The sequence below is a fragment of the Haliotis asinina genome, chromosome 2 (assembly GCF_037392515.1).
Source record: "Haliotis asinina isolate JCU_RB_2024 chromosome 2, JCU_Hal_asi_v2, whole genome shotgun sequence".
NCBI classification, from domain to species: domain Eukaryota; kingdom Metazoa; phylum Mollusca; class Gastropoda; order Lepetellida; family Haliotidae; genus Haliotis; species Haliotis asinina.
The window spans coordinates 13,559,217-13,581,893 of NC_090281.1; the positions used below are offsets into that span (position 1 = coordinate 13,559,217).

Sequence of the window (22,677 nt, forward strand, 5' to 3'; positions counted from 1 at the left end):
AATGTCTAAATACGTTCCAGAAGTTGTTCTGGTTCCAATATTTGCACGTTTCATTTTTCAATACATCTGTAAAAAACGTAATAGATTGCTGATTCTGATCTCACATTGGGAATTAGATAAACATTTCAGGTTAGCTACAGTACCTCCTTTTTCAGTCCCTGTTCTCCTTTGGTTTGATTTCTGGTTGGATGTCCTGTCTCAAACTTTGAACAGCAATGTTCGTGTTAATGCGATACAGCCTTCTTTCAGATAAAACATTTGACCTTGTTTGTCTAACCCAACAGATCCAAGAAAGACACTCGCCTCTGGGTGGATGAGGATGAGGAAAGGACCCCACTCATGCCCAAAATGAAGGGGTTGTGATCTACTCAGGTGAAAACATTTCTTGATGTTGGACATTGTGTTTGAAGAACACAGGTGACAGTAACGTCTGCCCCATTACTGCGGAAGTAACGACAGAAGAGGATACTGGTTGTTGTTGACTGTGATGACTAACATGACTAGGATGATTTTTGTCCTGTACACTTCAGATGCTGAAAGTTCAAAATGATGTTGTTTATACATGAGTAGATTAGATACCATGTCCAAATGTTTTACAATCACCTCTACAATTTGATGTTGGTTATAGTGTTTCATATTTGTGTCTCTCTCTTGATAATGAGAATCAATTGTATCAATGTTTCTTTAGCATATAGCTGTATGTAAGGAGCATTTTAGTTCCTACCAGCTTCTCAAATGTCTCTCATAATCTGGGCCACATTATTTGATGAAGACCACTAAAGACACTGCTCACCTTCTTAAAATTCCTTGTTTTCTGGTTGCATTTGACAGAAGGACCAAAAAATAGTTTGAGGTGGAGGTGTAAGTTTGAATACATCTTTGTCTCGATGTCTAACCAGCCTTTCTTATAGAGGGAAGATATCTGGCCAAGTAACAATTCTGGAAAGTTTGATTTCAAATCCTTCAAGTTGTACCTTCTTGTGTTGGTTATTGTCACGTGTCTTTTTGTATTAGTTTATTGATAACACAAGGGAGATAACACGGAATATAACACAGGGAGTAACACAAGGAGAAATAACACAAGGCGATAACATGGAGGATAATGAGGAGAGGTAGCACAGGAAGATAACAAAGGAGAGATAACACAAGGGCGATAACACGGAGATAGCACAGTGTAAATATCTCGGAAGGTAACACAGAGCAGATAAGACAGGGAAGATAGCTCGGGAGTTAACACAAAGGAAATAACACAGTGGAGGTAACATGGAAGATAACACAGCAGTTTCACGATAGTTTCACGTATCATGATAAGTAACTTGCTTCTACCGATGTCCTTTTGATGAGGTCATGACTGAATCAGGGTTGCTCTCCACAAAACAATCATGCTCCAAGTGTTTTAAGTCCCTCTCTTTAACCTAGAAATAGGCAATCATAGCCTTTGACAGCCCTGAGATGACTTTAACTCCCCTACTTTACTTACTGCAATAGTATGATTGTAGCTCACATACTTTGATATACTTACAACAGTTTCAGCACTAAGATGATTGTTTCCCTACATTAACATAGACCTACAACAGTCTTAGCGCTAAGATGATTGTCTTCGCGCTAAGATGATTGTTTCCCTACATTAACATAGACTTACAACGGTCTTAGCTCTAAGATGATTGTTTCCCTACATTAACATAGACTTACAACAGTCTTAGCGCTAAGATGATTGTTTCCCTACATTAACATAGACTTACAACAGTCTTAGCGCTGAGATGATTGTTTCCCTACATTAGCATAGACTTACAACAGTCTTAGCGCTAAGATGATTGTTTCCCTACATTAACATAGACTTACAACAGTCTTAGCGCTGAGATGATTGTTTCCCTACATTAGCATAGACTTACAACAGTCTTAGCACTAAGATGATTGTAACTCTACTTCTTTAGCATAGATATATAATATTTGTAGCACTTTGATTTCTTTGTTGAACAGAGCTGAGTTTTGTGTTCAGTTAAGTTACCATCTAATTTGGACATTTCATACTGCAGCTATATTTAAGTTGTTGTTGTTTTATGACAGCTGGTATGGTAAGGCTGGCCATGCAGTTATTAGTACAGGCTATTGCAAGATTTAATGCTTTGTGAAACAGTGCTTTGTGCACAATTAGAATATGAATTATTACATGTTTAAGTGTATCATGTCTGTAGATTTTCAACATTTCTGTTGTCCCCGCAGAGATATTGCTGAAATATTGTTAAAAGCGGTGTAAAAACTAACTGCCTCACTCACTCAAAAGATGTTACTAACTCACTCTAGTAATTACTCTTGGAGGCTATATGGCCGACGCCAGATGAACTGACCTGTCTCATTTGAAAATGTCCTCCATGGCATATCTGTTATTTGTTCCACTGATATAAGATATTGCGTGTCAAAATGGAGAAGTATGTTTGTAAGAAAAGTAAACATGATTATTACCTTGAGAGTCATATTTATTTTAAATGTAACTGTTGAAGGTATTGATTGTATGCCTTTGTGCAAACCAGAAACAATGTCTCCACTCTCTCCCTTTATGTACATGAGACATTACTGTGACTAGCCCACAACTAGTCCCAATCCCTTACCAATGATTGTAATGAACGTAACATACCTGTAGTGGATATGGGTCACTAGGGTCGTCAAGAAAGGTTATATCCGCCTTTAATGTGAATAATTTGTTGTGTATCACTAACATGGATCTGGCTTTCATTCCACAGAGTGTTTGCACTGTTAGGACCTATCATAACTCAATATTTTATCATGGTCTTACGAATGACATAATGATATGAACATCTTGTAGATCGCAACCCTGATTTCTGTACATAGGCTCAGATATTCAGTATTATAGACTGTAGATGTGTGGAAGGTCCTCACTGTGTTGGACATCCTGCTATCTGAGTGATGTTTGGATTGTATCGTGCCACAGCAAAGGTCATTATGTAACAGGTTATATTGGGGATTACACTTTCTCGGTAAAGAGCAGATTCTAGTGCTTTTGTTTGGGACTTGAACCTACAACTTCAGATTCAGGCACCTCAGTGCCAGCACACAAAGTCTGCCATCTTCCCTATTCAGCCACCACGGCTTCCTCTGAATGGGCTGGGTAGCTGACCTTGTGTGCTAGTGATTACGCATCTGACTGAGGGTGTGCGTTCAAATCCCAGATGGGATGAGAAAGAGTAATCCCATAGGCTACTATCCATAACATGAATTAACAGAGATGTGCGTGCGAGCGAGTGTGAGAGAGACAGAGAGAGACAGAGATTCCATTAAGATGTACATAAATGTCACAGTGGTTATAATGAGGATGCCATGACTTTCATCCTTACTGTCAAACACTGTACAATTATATATATACATTATGTATATGGCTTATCCAAGAATGTTTATGTGTGCTGTTGCTGGAGAATTATGGGCAGCAAGATAGGAAATTTGTTTTAGATGTAGTCACACCAGCACTATTAGCTCAGTCTAAGCCATTTTAGTGGCATTTACCTGTCGCATCAGGGTTACTGAGAGGATTTCAAACTGAAAGGTTGCATAAAAATGAAGAAATCTTTCGGCATGTGGGGGGCAAACTAATGTTGGAAATAGAGTAACAGCCTAAAACAATTTTTTTTCTATGTCCCAAAAATTTATTACACAATTGCAAATAGTACGCATTGAAATATAACAGATCTAGTCAACTGGTTGTTCAGTGGAATGTGTAACAGGATATCCAGAAAGGCATGTTTACTCGTAAAGTTGGGCAAAACTTACAAATATTATGAATAGATTCTAAATACATGGATGAGATTAGGTTGCTCAGCAAAGTATGACAATGGACCATCGACTCACCTGGCATGACATGCATGTGCTGCCTAGAGGGAAAAGGTGTCATCACATATTAACTAAATAAACTATTGATATAAATGAAAACAAAAGCTCAGGTTTTTTTCTATTTCCAACAGTACAAGTTGCTATGAAATTATGTCCCTTTGCTATTATTACGGATTTAAATCCCGGTTCACACTTAATGTCTCAAAGTTTGTTATTGCCTTACCTGTGCCTGTGGGGTTATTTAAAGAGGTAAATGATAAGCCTCACAATATACTGAAGCAGTTGATTCATACAATTGAGTAAATATCTTTAAAGAATGGTTAATAATATAAAGAATGGTTGATTTTCTGGATATCACATTTAGCCCTATCATCAGGATTTACCGTGGACTGTAGAGAAAGCACTGGAATCAAGTGAATAACCCCATGAATTATGTGGAGGAACTCTAACTAGGCCTAGACTTTCACATACTGCTAATGTAGTGGTAAATGCCATCTATTAACTTTAACTTACGACTATCTTAGTGCTAAGAGAGCTTCATGAATCTAGGCCCTGATGTACAATTTATAATGAATACTTTGTCATGTTAACATTGTATATATGGTGCGTTATGGTAAATAACACTGTTCCTTTTTAACCAGACTGGGTACCATTACAAGTCGTCTATGTCCCAGTTGACAGCTAAGTGCTTGTGTTCCACAAATAGCATATCGGCATACAAGTTGTGTGAACGTCTCCTTTTACTTTGCACTCAGGGTCAAAGATCTCATGCTCAAGACTGATATTTAGTTCGAGAAATAGTAATTTGGAAACATGTATCTGAACAAAATAATGTGAACACATTGCGAAAAGAACAATAATTTTTAATTTTAGGTAGATGGGCAGTCTAGACTTGCCCAGTCAATTTGGACTGAAGTAGGACTCCTTCCTTAATATATTCTGTCAGGACTCCTCCTGGGGTCAGGGCTAGGAGACAAGCTACCTAGGTATTGGGATCTACCAACAACTTGATGTTAAAAGGTTATTTTTGTATCTGTGAGGCAAACTGTGAACATTCATTGGGTGATAGACTTGTTCCAAGGTATGCTGAGTTGTGTTATCATGGTGGTTTCCTATCACAGAATGTAATGATGACTGTTTCAAAGCATGGAAGGCAAATTGTACATTTTTGTTGCCTTCAAATATGATTTATTTTGTCAACTGCTTTTACTAAACAATGAGTCCAATAACACAGATGTTTTTATCATTTTTCATTGTGTACAGATATTTTCATTTTTATCTTTAATTTTGCATAACATTATAACCTTATACCTGTACCAGGAATTTTATATGACTTTATGTTGAGTTTGTATAATTCTATTTGTAACATTATATTGATCATTGTTAGTGATTTACGAAGGTGTGTCATTCAGGGTGTTTATGTTTATGGAAGAAGGTGTCCGTTAACATGTGCATGGTATGGTGCCAGCATGTTCAAAACAAGAGTAATATGACCTAGCACAGATGCTCACATGTCAGTCTTCAATGAGAAAATAGCTTACAGTGTTTGAAGCTGGTTCCTGGTGTCCCCTGCATGATAATGCTGGAATATTGCTAGTAGCAACGTAAAACCAAACTTGCTCAATGAGAATATAAAACAGCAAACACAATGTTAAGTTCTGAGACAGACCTCGCTTTTCTGATGTCATAGGGCTCCATAGTAGCCATGATGATTTACCAGTTGCAAATATCTCTTGGTGATGCCTTTGAGTTTGCAATACATTCGTTGTCTACTCTTTTGTCAAGTATTCAAATAAAAATAGAATAATCTCATGTTTGCTTAATATTATCTAATATTTGCTTCACATGACCCACTACTTTCATCAGCTATAATCTTATGTTTTGTGTGAAACAATCTAATTGCTGCTTTGATTAATCTAAGAATCTAATGTTCGCTTTGAATAATCTCATATTTGTGTAAAATAAATATACTGTTAGCTTTATGTAATCTACTAATTGCAGGAAAATATATAATACTTACATAAAAAAATCCACTGTTTGTTTCTAGTAATCTACTGTTTGCTTCATATAATGTAATATTTATTCCAGATAATCAAACAACAATCATATTTCAGAATGATTATCTGATAAAATCAGTATTTGACGTTGCAGCAATGTAGGATTTCATTAAGACATTATTTAAAATAAAACACATTGTTTGACCAGCCATGATTTACTATTCATGATGCCATCTTTACTATGACTTGTTCAACTATGTGAAGAGTTATAATTTTCTTTATATTTTCCTTTACCCCTTTGCACATAAACCAAGAAAATCTCTCCTGGAAATAAATGGCTGTTAATCAGTAGATCTTTTCATGAGGTTCCCCCTTTGTATATTGTGTTCATTCTCTGGAATTCTCAGACTCAAGATCTGATACAACTGTTTTACATATCTTCAGGCTCATTCATTTTGACATTTATTTTGACTCGCTTCATATTATTCATTAATTCATTCTGTGGGAATTACTAATTGCTGCAGTCGCAGTAGTTTGTTACATTATCCTGTTATGGCATTAGGAATTCTGAGATGGCTGAAAGAGGTGAAGGGGTGCCTGAACCTTATGTTATGACATAATCAGCTTGTAATACTTTGTAATTCACAGACCACAGACCTATTGGATAGTAGCAAATGTCACGACAAGCAAATGATCTAACACAATTGAAGGGTTTTTAACAAAGCTGTGCAATCAGATATCTGTCTGTTCCAAATTAGAAATGACGTAAAGTTTGGTGGTTTGTGGTCTTTTATATGGAATAAGCAAGTTTGGGTCGTTTGATTTAAAATGTTTAAATTTTGTGTTATCAGTAACACTGATATGTATTGGCTCCATGTGAGAGGAAACTTTCTTCATGCAGGTTTGGTCTGGACTTGGCCAATGTCTGTTGAAGGAGGGGACCAACAGAAACAAATAGCTTGACCTGTTGATTTGGTGATGTATGTTTTCAGATTCTAACTGGGTAATCAATGGTCATGGTGTCAGTCATTGGATTATCTGGTCTGCAATATTAAGTTATTATTATTATTATTATACTATACTTATAAAGCGCACATATCTAGGCAAATAGTGCTTGCTCAAGGCGCTGACATGAGACAGGCCGTGGTTTTCTGGTGTCATAAGGCTTGACAAAAGACCAAGGATTAAAGACAGTAGCCATGACAATTATGTGAATGACTAGATGTAAATGTCAAGCTTGGTGGTGTCTACAGAACTCCATATGTAGTGAGTATATTGCCAAGTGTGGTATAAAACAAACATCTACATCATTCTATTTCTCAAATACTTCCCATATAGAGCTGTTGAGGAGAAATAATGTACACCATTTTTGCTATATTTTCTAGATGTGTCTTTTGTTGAGATGTTTTTTGTGTAAACCTTATTGTTATGAAAGTATCTGAAAGCTGTCATAGCTTGTGCTACCCACAAAAATTCAGCATTTGACAAATGGAATGGAATACGAGATGAATAAAATTGGGCCATCCGCACAATATTGAGGTGTTCCTTCAAAGAAAAAATATAGAAAATCACAACTGCTCTTGAACATGCTTGAGGTGTTCAGTATTTCAAATGCACAAAAGTGTTCCAAGACATGTGCCTTGACTGTTCGACCCAATGTGATCATTGCTTTCATGGAATCATTGTTCATATCATTGTGTTGTCATCATATATTCAGAATGTTGAAAGATTAATAAATTTTCTATAAAAGGACTTCCTGTTACTATTTTTCTTCAAAGCTCACAAGCTTGTACACAGTTTGTATGAAGTGCATGATAATCAGAAGAGCCCACAAAGTGCAGAGAATCTTGGAATGCCAGTTTGAAAGAAAGGGAGTGGACTATTGTCGGTTTGCAGAGAAGACATATACAGATTTCACTTCAGATAAAAGCGTAAATCGAATAAAGTAAAATTTAGATTGCATATTCTCATAATTTTACACTGCCAATTAAACATTTTTATTTCAGAATTTTATTCATTTTGCGATAAAAGTTTAACACATAATCATATGCACATTAAATGAAACACCGAGAACAAGTAGGGTTGGTCTTAGTTAATGCTCATTTGTTTCCGTTCCAAGTTCTGTGCTAGCCCTTGTAATGCAAACCAATAATAATGATTTGAATCTATGATCGTTTGTTTTTAACAACTTTTATTCGAAGTTGAATAAAATTCTGAGACAAATTTTCAACCAGCAAGGTAAAATTATGAGGATCTGCAATCTTAATTTCACATTTTTTTGGGTTAGTTTTTTGTTTAAAGTGAAATTCATTGGGGCATTTTCACCGCAAACAGATTATAGAATCAACTAAAGGAACATCTGACTCCAGTGAATGGAAGTCGACAGCTGAGACCTCAATAAAGTGACTGGCACTGATGCAAAAGATGTAAAAGGTGCTCGCATTTTGATAGCAGGTATATCAATTTGACTCAAATTTTTGCTCACCTGACTGAGGGTCAAGTAACCTCACATAAGAGAGATACAGTTATAACGAACACAGATGTATGTTCATTTGTCATATACTTCAATCTTCCTATGCAATATCAGAAATTTTGACTCTTATTTACCCTTTGCAGCATATACTTGGTATCTACTAAATCAGAGTGAAAGTGCTTAAGTCAGCCACCATGATTATTATTTACAAATAAAGAAAGAAGGGGATACTGGATTTCAAAGATTGATAAGATGCAAATGATGGAAGTCAAGCAGGAAACCAATGATGGGAAAATATGATTATTTATCCCCTTCCTTTGGAAATGTTTCATCTGAAGGGATATATATCACTTATCTCATATGCATTGGTATTGCTAGTGGTATGCTCACAAAATGGAATAACCCCTACATTGTTTGAATGGTATGAGAGAGCAATGGCTATAAAAGAAGTTTTCACTTGTGGGTGCCATTGAAACATGGCTTGATAGAACCAGTCTGAGCGTCATATGGGGGAAGTTATCAATATACACTCGTGGAGATATGACGACAAGAAGATAGGAGTTGTGTAAGTCATCACCATTTGTAATTAGCATTGCTAACAGTATTGCACTTTATCTGAAAATGCTGGTATGTCCTGGCATAGTATGTTATCAATACATTCTTGATGTCATTTATAAAATAGGTATATATTCTCTAAGTTTCTGAGGCAGGGCTTGAAGCATAAATTTGGTGACACATTTAAGGCTGATGTATTCTTTGTTCCATAATTTTAAGTATCTTTCATCAATGATTTCAGTGAATGATTTCATGTTTCTCTTCAAGAAGAATACATGGGTAACTGGAATAGAAACAGTTGGATTTGTCCTTGGACCCTTTCCAAATAGTGATCCTGGCACTGTTACTGATTCCAGTATTCTTCACATGAAATACACAAAACTAACTTTTATAACAAAGTTAGATTTGATCTTTACTGGACCCCTGATATTCCTTATGCTGTGGTTGTTTTCTGTGCACTGACTACAACCAACCAGTGCTTAATGCACAACGACACTGCAACAAAGAGTACCAACAGAGTTCTTTTGGATGATGCTTTAGAACGGAATCACCAAGTGTCTGCTCTTCAGGAAGGCATTGTATCCACCTGACCATGAAGGCTGCTTCTATCAGAGTGAGTGAGTGAGTGAGTGAGTGAGTGAGTGAGTGAGTGAGTGAGTGAGTGAGTGAGTGAGTGAGTGAGTGAGTGAGTGAGTGAGTGAGTGAGTGAGTGAGTGAGTGAGTGAGTGAGTGAGTGAGTGAGTGAGTGAGTGAGTGAGTGAGTGAGTGAGTGAGTGAGTGAGTGAGTGAGTGAGTGAGTGAGTGAGTGAGTGAGTGAGTGAGTGAGTGAGTGAGTGAGTGAGTGAGTGAGTGAGTGAGTGAGTGAGTGAGTGAGTGAGTGAGTGAGTGAGTGAGTGAGTGAGTGAGGCGGAGCGGAGTGTTGCTTAATCCTGTAAATAATGTGAGACAGGACCATGTCGCCCAGGAAAACAAACACTATAATTGTTAAAACTTATTTCATGTTCATTTTATTTGAATGAGATTATGTGCTTCTTATGATAAAATTGTTTGTTCAGTACATTTTCAAAATTACAATGGATACTCAATACAATACACTCTGTACAATCAATATTTACAGTCGATCAACAATTGATACATAACTGTCATGTACTGGTACATTCAAAACTCGACACAGCCTCAACTTTTCCTGAAAACATGTACCGTTTATGAGGTTCATAAATGCATAATAATAGCAGCGTTCGAAAAACCCACCTGCCCATCCACCAGGGACGTTTTTTTCTCAACAAGGACTGCCAGACTCTCAAATTCACCTGCCCCATACTCGGGTTAAAATGTTGACATGTTCATGAAGATATTTCGTTAGCACATAAGTGTTGGTCAGGGCTGGCAAGTATTACATCTAACTAGCCCAATGATCGAAAGTTCTGGGAACATATTTTCCTGCCGTACAGATATGCCAATTTTAACTAACTGTTCTTGACAGACTGTCCTGTCAAATTCAGTTCCATCAGCTGTTTTGGATACACTGTGTAAGTTCAGCTACTGTCTTTTGGATTGCTGACACAAACCATGATGGCTGCTTGGATCCACGGAGAACACTTTGCACATCTGCACATGCCGATTGTAAACTCTGGAGTACGTCGTGACGCTGTGTTTCCTGAAATGACAGTGAGTTAGTTTTTGTCTCAATGTGGAGATTCCAAATTGAATTTGATGACATTAAGTGAGTACCAACACTGTTTAGAAATATGTTGTATCATTCCCCTATTTTCCCAAGGTAAAACTCTACCTATTCCTTGATTGACAATTACTAAAGTGCTATGTGTTCCAACACTACAACATGGCATTATAAGAGATTCTTTGTGACCAAACCTCAGAACTAACACCTTTATGTCAAATGCATGCATACAACTGAGTGTTGTGAAATTGAACAGCAAGTGATATACCATTGAACTACAATTACTACTTTCTATATCGATGTGATTACCTCATCAGTTCCATCACTTTCCACCCGAGGTCTTTTGTTGGAAGGCTGAAAATAATCAATGTGTTGTTATTTCCTGCCACTGTAGTGCCTGATTAGTTCAGTTCAACAAATCAAAATAATTCCAAAAACACAAAAATGATGAAACCAGCAATAAACACTGCTCAGGGTGGTTACCTCCCAAATGGATAGTCCATAAAACAATGCCTTGTTTGAGTAGCATTTTAGAACTTTAGATGTAGAATATGGATACCAACTTCTCTATGAAACAAATAGAGGATACTAAACGACCTTCTGTGTAATACCATTTTCATAAAATGAGTGAGGACTTCCAGTTTTCCTCAAGTCAAACAAGATCCAGTACCACTGCGACAGCGGCATTAGCATTGTGATGTCATCACTCTGAACCCTTATGATGTCACACATCTAGCATTATTACACTAGTGTTATAATTACAATTATAAACAAGCATCAGTACATTTCTAAGTTAATTCAATAATTTTGCAGTAAACAATATTTAATATACTCATAAGAAAATGTAATTCTCTTAGCCCTGTCAGCTGTATCCTTTGACCTCCACATGTACTGCCTTGTCATAGCATTATCACATCGTGGGCAGAGTTACCAGTTACTGTTCAGTTTTACCTTATGATGGGACCAGAACAAGCCATGAAACGTACTCAAGAATAAAAAGAAGATGAAACCCAGAAAATTCTCTATATTCATCCAAACAATTTCCATAAAATACTCAGAAATCCCCAGAATTTAACACAATATTTCCATAACATGAGCAACTATGATTCCCTAAACTGCAATGGACATAACTGTGAACAGTTGTGAACACTGGCACTAAGACATGGGTAGAAACCGTGGTAACAGTTTTAAGATTTGAGATGAAGAATGTAGAAGTAGAGCTGTAAATAGCATAATAAAAATCTCCGATGATGTCAAATTCATCAATGTCATGTGACAACAGTTAAGAAAAAATCACCTCATGCAACGATGTTTCCACTGTAACATGTGTCCATGGCATTGTATCTGATGAATTCAACATCTGTAGCTGTAGCTGAAGATACTGCACTGTGTCCATCTTTCCACCACGAGGGGAACTTGGCACCTGGTACCATCAAAGTCTAATTTAGGTTGACTTACACAAGGAAATACCTTACTTTCATCAAGTGTCATTATAATGTGTTAATGAAATTGTTCAGAAACTTGAAAGAGAAGAGCGAAAGTTCAATCCTAATGTCTTTTGTCAATTAAATCACAGAAAAGACATTACATTCACCTTATTCAAGAAGGCCACCACCTTGTCCTGTAGACTGCCATCTCTCTCCAGACACTCTGGCACGACAGACTCATGTACAGTCTGCTCTGCAAAGCCAGTGAAGGCCTGAAGAGCTCTGTGCTGGACAATACTGTGAGGATCTTTCAGGCTAGCACAGAACACCTCAGGCAGCTTATGCAAGGCCTGGTTTTGCTGGAATACATACAGGCCCAGGAGACATATACAAGCTGAAGTACATGTATTACTTACATTGCATCAATTCACAATGGATAGTTAGTGTCCTGATCTTAGAAAGGACTCCAGCTCAGGACTAGTTTGATTGGGCAAGTCGAGACTGCTTGTGTTGAAAATAAGAATTGTTCTTGGTTCCTTACGGAATTATCTTATACACAGATACATTGATCGTATTTCTTAATATGATAGTCTAACGTCAGTGACTAATTGTAAGTCTACTTGAACCAGTTTTCCTTTCTGCAAGCGAATGCTCTCTAGAGTAGACCACAACAAGCAAGAATGCAGACCATATCTACATTTTGCCTGTGTTTGACCAGTAAAAACATGTACATACACACGTAAGGTGATTGTCAGTAACCCCTGCTTGTCGTAAGAGGCGACTGACAAGATCAGGTGGTCAGGTTTACTCACTTGATTGACATGTGTCATTGGATCTCAGTTGCGGATTGATGCTCATGCTGTTGATAATTGTATTATCTGGACCAGACTTGATTTACAGACTGGCACCACATGGCTGGAATATTGCAGAGTGTGGCATAAAACTGCACTCTCACTATAAGTTTATAAATTCATCAGTAAATCATCCCAACTCTCGATACCATCTAAGTTATGCCAAAAATATGCAACTGGTCCCAATGAGGACCAGTGAATATCACCTGTACCAACATAAGCTTACCTCAAATGATGGTGCCAGTTTAGCAGCTCCGCAGCTCTGTAGAAATCCCACAACTTCTAGTCTCAGTAGCAGTGAAGAGGGTTGAACCATCAACCTCTGAGTTAGGGTCAGTATCTGAAACCAAAGCCTGGATACAGACAAATATGTCAACATGCTGGAGGACTTGTAAGTATTAACTAACATGAATAGGTGGGCAGACTCTCTGACTTGCCTTATGAGAGTCATGCTAACAGTTAGTTGGGCAATCTTCATGATGTCCGTGCCCAAATAGTCTCGTCCCAACAGTTAACAGTCATAAAGTTAAAATCTAGGTTTTCCTCCAGTCACAAACATGGATGTCCTGGGGTGAGTGTTTGAGTGACATTAGTTTTACGCCACACTCAGCAATATTCCAGCTATATGGTGGCGGTCTGTAAATAATCAAGTCTGGTCCAGACAATCCAGTGATCAACAACATGAGCATCGATTTGTGCAATTGAGAACCGATGACATGTGTCAACCAAGTCAGCAAGCCTGCCACCCAATCCTGTTAATCAGCACTTACAACAAGCATAGTTGCCTTTTATGGTCCTGGGACCCCTAATTATTAGTTTAAGGGTATACAAGGGTCCTGTAAACTAACTTTGTAGAGAACTGTAAATTTTGATAATTTCTTTAAAGCCTTGAAAAAATCATTGATCATGTGAACTGATGCTCATAAGTGGTCTCAAAAAGACACCCTAACAAAACAACCAAAGACTTAATAAAGTTACAGATGTGTTGTGAGTACAGTGAATAATATTTACATTCCTCAAATCGCAGGGAATTGTTTTCCTACATCCCTTCTCTACATTTGTATTGAACACACATTTGCGCATCGCACATAACCCTGGTTAAAATATTCTGTCATAAACAAGAAATAAATCATTTCACAGATAGAGTACCTGGAGTATGTCTGGAGTCTGTAGGATGACCACAAGATGTGCACTGAGTTTATACATGGCAGCTAGCAGAGATTCCATGCCGGGACTGGGATCCCATGAGGATGCAGCTAGTGTTCTCCACAGGTGTGTGACTTTCTCCACAACTACAGACTGGAGGTGAGGTGTCACACACTTCTCAACCAGGGAGGGACTGCTGTACAGATGGGCCAGGCACTTCACACATACAATCTGGGAAAACAAGCACATACAGAATACAGTTAATCAAGCTCACTTTTAGATGTCAGCAAAAGGACAGAGTAGAATCTCTGTCGTGGGTGACACATCACTGAGACAAGTAACCTTGGCTCCAATTCAAAAGCTCTCATAAGCATGAGGTCTTGTAACTTTCCTCGTTTTGACTTATGACAGTTGTTGCAGCATGAGAGCTTTGTGCAATGGGGCCCAGTTTTGTGAGGTATGTGATGTAATTTGTTATGTTTCTGCTGCTAAATTCTAAAGGTGCACTGTCTTTCGTCCAAAATTTGAAGCCCATGTGAGCTAAAAATTTCATTACACTTGGTTATTACCTAACCATTTCTAAGGACCTAACTACATGCATGATTTCAGACAAAACGCTACAGACAAAACATTTAAAAATTATCAAAGGGAAACAACTACACTACTATCAATACATTAAAGAGAGTAAAAGTGAGCCCGTGAAAATTGCTTAAAAAGCATCATGAACAATTTTGAATATATTCTCAGCGAGTTAACCACTGAGAAGCAGCCATTTATTGACAATAAACATATTTCATTCTTCCATTATTTTATTTATTTAGTCTGGCTATTATGCTCCTTCAGCTTAGTTGTCTTCACGGCAAAGTGCAGACATAATGACACATTGTTGACAAGAACTGATTGTCAATATTGGTCTGTTGTCTAATGCCACACTGAGCACTGTTCTCGCTACTGACTGACAACATTAATATTGATCATTCCGAAATCAATGGAGTCATTGATTTTCACCTTTTTTGCCTCTTTCAACACTGTTGTGCAATATTAACCCAGAACTTCAAAACTGACAACGGCCTCACCCACTGTTTTGCAATGAAATTTACAGACTAAAGTCACATTTGTTAAACAAAAGACATTTCAAAGCCTGCTACTGTGAATCAGCTGGCATATGCTTTGAATCCACATACCAAATTGTCTAGATGTCCTACTGTTTTCTCAGAGGTGTTGATCCAATTGTGTACAGATTTGGTGCAACGTTTAATCAACTCCTCCATCACGTCTCTTGCCATGCTAGTTGTCATGGCAACAAGAGGCAACTCACTCCAGAGCTGGACATTTTCAGATGGTGGGAATTCCTTTAGCAGAGATTGCTGAAATTTTAATGATCTAATGACTCTTGGTTTTACTGCAACAACAACTACAACAACAACAACTACTATAACAACAACTATAACAACAATAACAACAACAAGTTCTTTTCCTATCTGGTTCCTCTTTAGTAACTCATGTCCTGAAAACACGTACCACATTTGGTTTTCCTGTCAAAAACATTTACCAAGCAAGTATGTTCCCTTTGGGGAGAAGAGCCATTGCTCTGTAAGGAACTCAGTAACCAATTGTAACACGGTTTCCGTTTTTAAACTTCATCAAGGTATTTGTGTGTTGAAAATATCTACCACATTTGGTTTCCTTATCTATAACGTTTTTTGAGAAAAACTGTCCCCATTGGGCCCACCTTGCACTAAGTAAAGCAACACTTGACAAGGGTCATAACACTCTTTAAATAATTGAAATACAGTTCTGTTTTCTAACTCTATCAAGGCATTCATGTCCTGAAAACATACCACATTTGGTTTCCCTACCTACTACATTTTTTTAAGAAAATCTGTCCCCTTCATCACAGACGGAAGGATGAATGGACAGAGCTCAAACCTGTATCCCCCTTCCACAATACTACCCATATAAACAGTTACATCGCCATCTCATCCCACCAGGTACCCATTAACTGCTGGGTCCTGAGGACAAGCTTAGTCTTTGGTCTCAACCCTTGAGTAACCTGATGCTGTTGGGCGAGGAACTTGGCTAGTCGGCGCAACACTGTGGAGAGCCTGGAGGTGGCCAGGTAGGAGTGGGGTAACTTGGTCAGGTCCTGGTACATCTGCACTAACAGCACCACATGTTGGTAACACAACTCTGCACTGCCATATCTGCAACCAGGAAGTGAATACATATATGAAGCACTAACAGTTGACAATCATGATGAACTCACCCCACCATGAAGCACCAACATTCAACAACCATGTTGAACTCACCTGGCCATGAAGCAACAACAGTTGACAATCGTGATGAACTTACCTGGCCATGAAACACCAACAGCCAACAATCATGATGAAATGACCTGGCCATGAAGCACCTACAGTCAACTGCCAAGTTGAACTTACCTGGCCATGAAGCACCTACAGTCAACTGCCAAGTTGAACTTACCTGGCCATGAAGCACCTACAGTCAACTGCCAAGTTAAACTTACCTGGCCATGAAGCACCTACAGTCAACTGCCAAGTTGAACTTACCTGGCCATGAAGCACCTACAGTCAACTGCCAAGTTGAACTTACCTGGCCATGAAGCACCTACAGTCAACTGCCAAGTTGAACTTACCTGGCCATGAAGCACCTACAGTCAACTACCAAGTTGAACTTACCTGGCCATGAAGCACCTACAGTCAACTGCCAAGTTAAACTTACCTGGCCATGAAGCACCAACAGTCAACTGCCATGCTGGCCTGATATGGGTTAGATGAGAGGCTGTAGGTAAACAAGATCTCTTCCTGTAGGTAGAGAGTAAAGGGAAGCGTTACTAAGACCCATGATAAAGAACTGCGGAGGCCACCAAGACCTAGGTCCTGTACCACAAAGGGAACTTAGCGCTAAGGTGATCAGAACTACTAGACTTAAACACAATCAAGGAACTTTGTGATAGCTGTGCCACGCACCAGGTTTTTATCCAGCCTGTAGATTCAAGGACTTGTTTCTGGTTTGGGAACAAATGCACTATTTCTAATACAAGCAACATTTGTTTGTATTCATGGAGAATACTTTGTACAAGGCACCCTTGATAACAGTTGTCAGCATGGATTTATCCAGGATTCAGACTAAGTGCTCTTTGTATTTCAACACAGATGTTAAATTTACTCCCCACACATGATGGTATAGATATCTTTATTATAATTTTTAAATATTGAGGAAGAATAACAATATACTGTAAATCAAGAAATTAACGTGTCAATAAATTAATGCGCCTTCAAACACACTGCCTAAAATGCGTCATTAAATTAATGCACCCCTCTTTACAGAGGTAGGTATACCAAGAAGTGAAAGTTGATAATGTGTTCTGAGTTACATAAATAAGTTTGCCATCGAACGTTTACCGCTAACTGGCAGTGAGAGAAGTTCTTCTCAGGATGTTGTCCTAACAACAAGTACTCAAAACATAAGCCAGTCACCTCGGCTTCAGCTCACAAGATTAATAAAGATGAAAGGGCTTTGCTAGATTGGCATTTCTCAAACTCAGAAAGTGTCAGAAAACCTGGACAGCAGTGATAGCATTGGCGTGGACCTCAGGATTAGTGTGATGAAACCCACTCATGCCAGGTGGATGGTATTGACTTTCAACAGCGTGGCTAAGAACAGAGACACTGTATTACGTGGATGGCAATTAGCCGAACTGTCTAGTGTATTTATGTGATTAACAGGAAATGACCAGAGACTGTGAATTTGAATGTTATTTATTGCTGTGTAAGTGCTCATGTCTGCAAGAATAAAATTTGGAATAGTCACTTTAATTGTCTTCAGTTATTATCACGTTGAAAAAGTAAACTGAAATATGTTTAAAAAATAATACGAGCAACAAATACACGCATTTTTCGCAGTAATTTATCATTCGCGTTAATTTCTGGATTTACAGAATATTGATGAACAACATCTTTAATTACAATAGGGGCTTATTGATGCAATGACATAGTGAAAGCAGTAACAATAACAATTAAAGCTGTTGTTATTGTTTAATATTTGCTTCCCTGTGCCATTGCAGCCCTGATCCCCTACTGTGCTGATCAAACATCTCCTAAAACTTCTATATAAGCTTCATTATCCTCATACTGTTCATCACTTGCTTGATATTGGAGTTGGAACCTACACCGATATGTTGCTCTCACTGCAATAAAACTGCTCATCCATATATTGTGATCTTTCACTACTGCTCCAACTTCTAAACTCCTGTCACAGAAGTATAAAGATTTGTCCTGACATTGCCTGAATGTCCCTCTCTGGGCAGGTGCAGATACTTCCCTGCTTCAGATTTACCCTTTCATGTAGGTGTGTTAAGGAACTGGTCACTGATAGAAATGTCCAACACAAGCCCTATCTGTCTCCAACCAAGACAAGAACCTCATAACCTTTGTCAGCTACATCAAAGCAACATGAGAATTTTCTGTTTTAACAACAGCACTTACCAAGACAGCAAAATGCCTGCCCGGGAAACTGCCAATGAAGCCACACAAATTTGTACAGACATACTCGTACAGACTGACTTCTCTGAAACATCCATCACTATATCAACCAGTTGTCTTTAACATACATGATGTTCATCAGGTAATATAACATAATATCAATAAATTATATATGCCATTACTGTAACTTCTCATAATTTATACACTGTATCAATACAAATTTACTCACCACTGTAGGAGAATGTCATACGGAACATATATGCGTTCAGGATCAAACTGTCTGTCATATCAGGAACAATTATGTATGTGTATGTTGCAATATTGATAATTTGCTAATGTTGATACTGTATTGATAATAACTTGATCCCAGATATTTAATAATTCACTATACAGAAACAATTACATTTAAGATAACCATAGTAAAGAAGAACAATAGGAAGGCTATAAAACAGGCTAAAATATAAAACACTTAATGGATTTGCCTAGTCTGGATCTGGAACATATATTCCAGTGATTGATGTCATGATCAATAATCTTTGTGACAGGGACTCAATGACATTTATTATCCACATCAACCAGCCTAACAATCTGATCCCATCACTCGCCTCTAAGTACTCATTCCTGCTAAGCATAAGTTCCAACAGTGATTGGGTGTTCAGACTCAGTGACTTGGTTGACATTATGTCATCGTATGCTGTTGATCACCGGATTGTCTGGTCCATGTAGCTAGATTCTTAGTGTATGTGTCTTTAGACAACAAACAAAATCAGTTCGAATTTCCACCTACCTCTGCTGTTTCCCTGGTATGACCACTCCAGGCAGACACACAGACAGACCCAGCTCCACATAGCCTGAAACAGGTGGCTGTCTATCAAGGGGTGATAAGCAAGACTTTTTTTAACTCATGAAAGAATTTTCTTCACATATTTCAGGTAAAATATATTGGCTTGTAAACAATCACATCTGACAGGAAGCAAATCAGTAATAGGGGATCCACTGTCAAGACATGGTATGAGATACAAGAGGACTCCCCTCACATTGAGATCCCCATTGTGGGACAGAAATGTATGGCATGTGGACCTTCCATCCTGGTTCTTTCAAAAGTCAAATCTGGAGACCTTGGAGTAACAACGAATGATTGAAAATATCATCACTGTACAATATTACAAACTTTAGGCATGAAGAATGAGGACAATTTTTCGACACATATTCTAATGTTGTGAAGCAAGTGAAGCATGTTAGGTGGTAGCTGGAGTGGAGGAACTTCTTCGCTTAGTGACTTGCTTGACGACATCAGAATCTATGTCGAAACGTCATCTATACAGTATAAAGAAGTTGTATGTCCATAAGGACTGGCTTCATTCTTCATCTCAACTTCTACCAATCAAAGAAGGCAAACTTTATAGGTAACTTCTTTTATTTCATGAGAGTGACATTTGATGCTTGTACCTTTGTCAAGCAGGGATGAAGTTGTTATCCATAAAGTTTTTCAATACTTTACATCTTAACTTGTAAAAAACAATATAAAGAGTAAGTGAGTGAGTGAGTGAGTGAGTGAGTGAGTGAGTGAGTGAGTGAGTGAGTGAGTTGAGTTTAACACTACATTCAGCAATATTCCAGCTATATGGCAGCAGACTGGAAATAATTGAGTCTGGACCAGACAATCCAGTGATCAACAACATGAGCATTGATCTGCACAACTGGGAACCAATGACATGTGTCACCCAAGTCAGCAAGTCAAGCAACCTGATCCTGTTTATCACCTCTTATGGCAAGCACAGTCGCGTTTTGTGGCAAGCATGGGTTGCTGAAAGGGTATGCTACCCCAGATCCTCACATGTGCCACACAAACAAGTTATCATTCCTGTTGAAATCCCTGATTCTCTTCCTTACATTTCCCAATGCTTTTGAAGACAGCCTGCATTATGTTGTCTACTGGGGTGTCTTCAGGGTGTACTGTTGGGTGGATCCACTGGTCTTGGTCATCACCTGCTCAACAATTCGCTGTCAGTCAGTCAAGAAGATGATTCATTTTGCTTCATTTGTAAAAGAAATTATCTGAAATTATTTGTTTCTTACATTTTCTAAAACAACACTTGTTCTTCAAAAACATCCCTGTCCTCACATACACATCTGTGACTATAACAATAAAGAAAGGAACAGTGACCAGTCTTTATGGACAACTAGGACAAATTGTATGGATAACATCCCTGTCCTCACATACACATCTGTGACTATAACAATAAAGAAAGGAACAGTGACCGGTCTTTATGGACAACTAGGACAAATTGTATGGATTGCGACGTTTCGATACAGATTCTTGTACCGTTGTCAAGCAAGAATCTGTACCGAAACGTCGCAATCACGCAATAAAGAAGTTGTTATCCCTACAATTTGTCCTATTGGTACACCTCAACTTCTAAAATGCCACTCAAACAAGTTTTATGGACAACTGCTGTGATAATTATATTGATTGCAACTCTGTAGCAGACCAGAATCTAAGAATCATTTCAGTTGCAACATACCTATACCACTCAATGTTTGACTGTGACAATCAGGTTGTATTTCCATGTACATATTGACTTGACATATTCTGAGTTACACTTTTCATCTCATAAGAACATACAAATGTCTCTATCAAAAGAGAAGAAGAATGAAGATTTTATGGATATCAACTTCTTTATATGAGAACACAACATTTCGGAGTTAATGCTTACTCCTTCATCAGGTGATCAGGTGATGAAGGAGTAAGCATTAACTCCAAAACGTTGTGTTCTCATATAAAGAAGTTGATATCCATAAAATCTTCATTCTTATGCATTTCACTTCTAAATGCCCTTCAAAGACTTGAAAAGAGAAGAAGTCATGTTATTTGTCCCACTGGTCCAACATTGGGGAAGAAATATTTGGCACCAGGTTGCCGAAATGGATTTCTACATATAAAATACATATCACTGAATTTCTGTATTTGATAAGAAATGGTGAAAAAGAATGATGTCTACTACTGCTGAGTCCTTCCTTCCATATACAATTAAAGCTGTCAAAACCTGCATCTGTTCATTGAGGTAAGCTGTCAACACTGGCATAATATCTCAGTCCCACTCGTGGCTTGTACCTTTATCATCAGCTCTACAATCCTGCACATTGTCTAAACCAGATTATTTCTCAGACCCAGTGAGTGCAGGTTTAGAGTGCACTGTACATTATACCTGAACATTTAGGCAGAATTTCCAGGATAAGAGTCTGTACAAGCAGTAGAGGCAGATGGCTGTCCTCAGGTGCATCTGTGGACGAGGAAAATATCATCAGCATTTATAAATCAAAAGTAAATAAACAATGTATTGTCGTGACACATACCTGTGTTGTACTTTGTAATACAACTAACCTGTTCCACCTTGTGTCACATATGACTGCCTACGTTCTACCCTATGACACACCCTCCCACCTGTGTTTCACATTCACTAGCCTTTGGTGTGCCTTCTAAAACATAGACTCACCTGTGTTGAACCATATGACATTCACCTACCTTTATTGCATTTAGTGACACACTGGCGGAAGTGCCTGTTGCCAGTGAGGCTGGACAGCAAGGTATCTACAGCAACACTGATCTGTGAGTGGATCTGGTCCAGGTGAGTTTGCTGGAGCTTGGGAGCTGACAGGCTTGGAGGCAGCAGTCTGTGCAGACATCAGATATCAGGGGCAGATTAACTCAGTGACACTGGACATATATTAACATGAAGTTTGAATACTAATCAACAGAAAGTGTCTCACAATTTTTCAGACAAATACTTTATTGACTGCAAAAATGCTGCCAAACCAAGTTGAGCATCTCAACAGTAGAGATACTACCTGAAATGTCAATTTGTTTCTTGCTTACCACCATATCAATGTTCTCAAAATATTTTTATAATATCATTTAGAACATAGGAGATAGGTGGGTATACTTGTGGTTAAAATTCACTCATCATGACGTGGGACTAGGTTCAATTCCCCACATGAAAATAGTGTTTGAAGTCCATTTCTGGCGTCCTCTTCTATGATACTGCTAAAGGCAGCATAAAACCCATCTCATTCACTTGAATATAGGATGTAAGTGCTATCGCAAGATGATGAATCATTATGGCCATGATAACACGAACCCCAGTTCACAGAAAACAACCAAATCTCCTACAAATAAAATACAGAATAATTATACATGCAACCCT

The 22,677-nt window shown here is 38.2% G+C and overlaps 2 protein-coding genes across 2 annotated transcripts in view; one reads left to right on the top strand and one right to left on the bottom strand.

The window, feature by feature from the left end:
* LOC137273258 (solute carrier family 53 member 1-like) overlaps positions 1–7,592 on the top strand; it is a 48,691-nt gene extending 41,099 nt beyond the window's left edge. The window contains exon 16 of the mRNA XM_067805796.1: positions 285–7,592. Coding sequence (XP_067661897.1) covers positions 285–363 — 79 coding nt within the window. The 3' untranslated portion in view covers positions 364–7,592. The remainder of the gene's footprint in view (positions 1–284) is intronic.
* Positions 7,593–9,848: 2,256 nt separating this feature from the next.
* Positions 9,849–22,677, bottom strand: part of LOC137272285 (FIGNL1-interacting regulator of recombination and mitosis-like) — a 29,646-nt gene continuing 16,817 nt past the window's right edge. Inside the window, exons 12-25 of the mRNA XM_067804647.1 lie at positions 21,999–22,147; positions 21,682–21,756; positions 20,366–20,461; positions 19,260–19,323; positions 18,476–18,557; positions 16,710–16,792; positions 16,024–16,174; positions 15,155–15,337; positions 13,974–14,201; positions 13,051–13,164; positions 12,141–12,332; positions 11,844–11,969; positions 10,856–10,900; positions 9,849–10,525 (exon numbers count right to left, since the gene is read on the bottom strand). Of these exons, the coding sequence (XP_067660748.1) occupies positions 10,376–10,525; positions 10,856–10,900; positions 11,844–11,969; positions 12,141–12,332; positions 13,051–13,164; positions 13,974–14,201; positions 15,155–15,337; positions 16,024–16,174; positions 16,710–16,792; positions 18,476–18,557; positions 19,260–19,323; positions 20,366–20,461; positions 21,682–21,756; positions 21,999–22,147 (1,738 nt within the window). The 3' untranslated portion in view covers positions 9,849–10,375. The remainder of the gene's footprint in view (positions 10,526–10,855; positions 10,901–11,843; positions 11,970–12,140; positions 12,333–13,050; positions 13,165–13,973; positions 14,202–15,154; positions 15,338–16,023; positions 16,175–16,709; positions 16,793–18,475; positions 18,558–19,259; positions 19,324–20,365; positions 20,462–21,681; positions 21,757–21,998; positions 22,148–22,677) is intronic.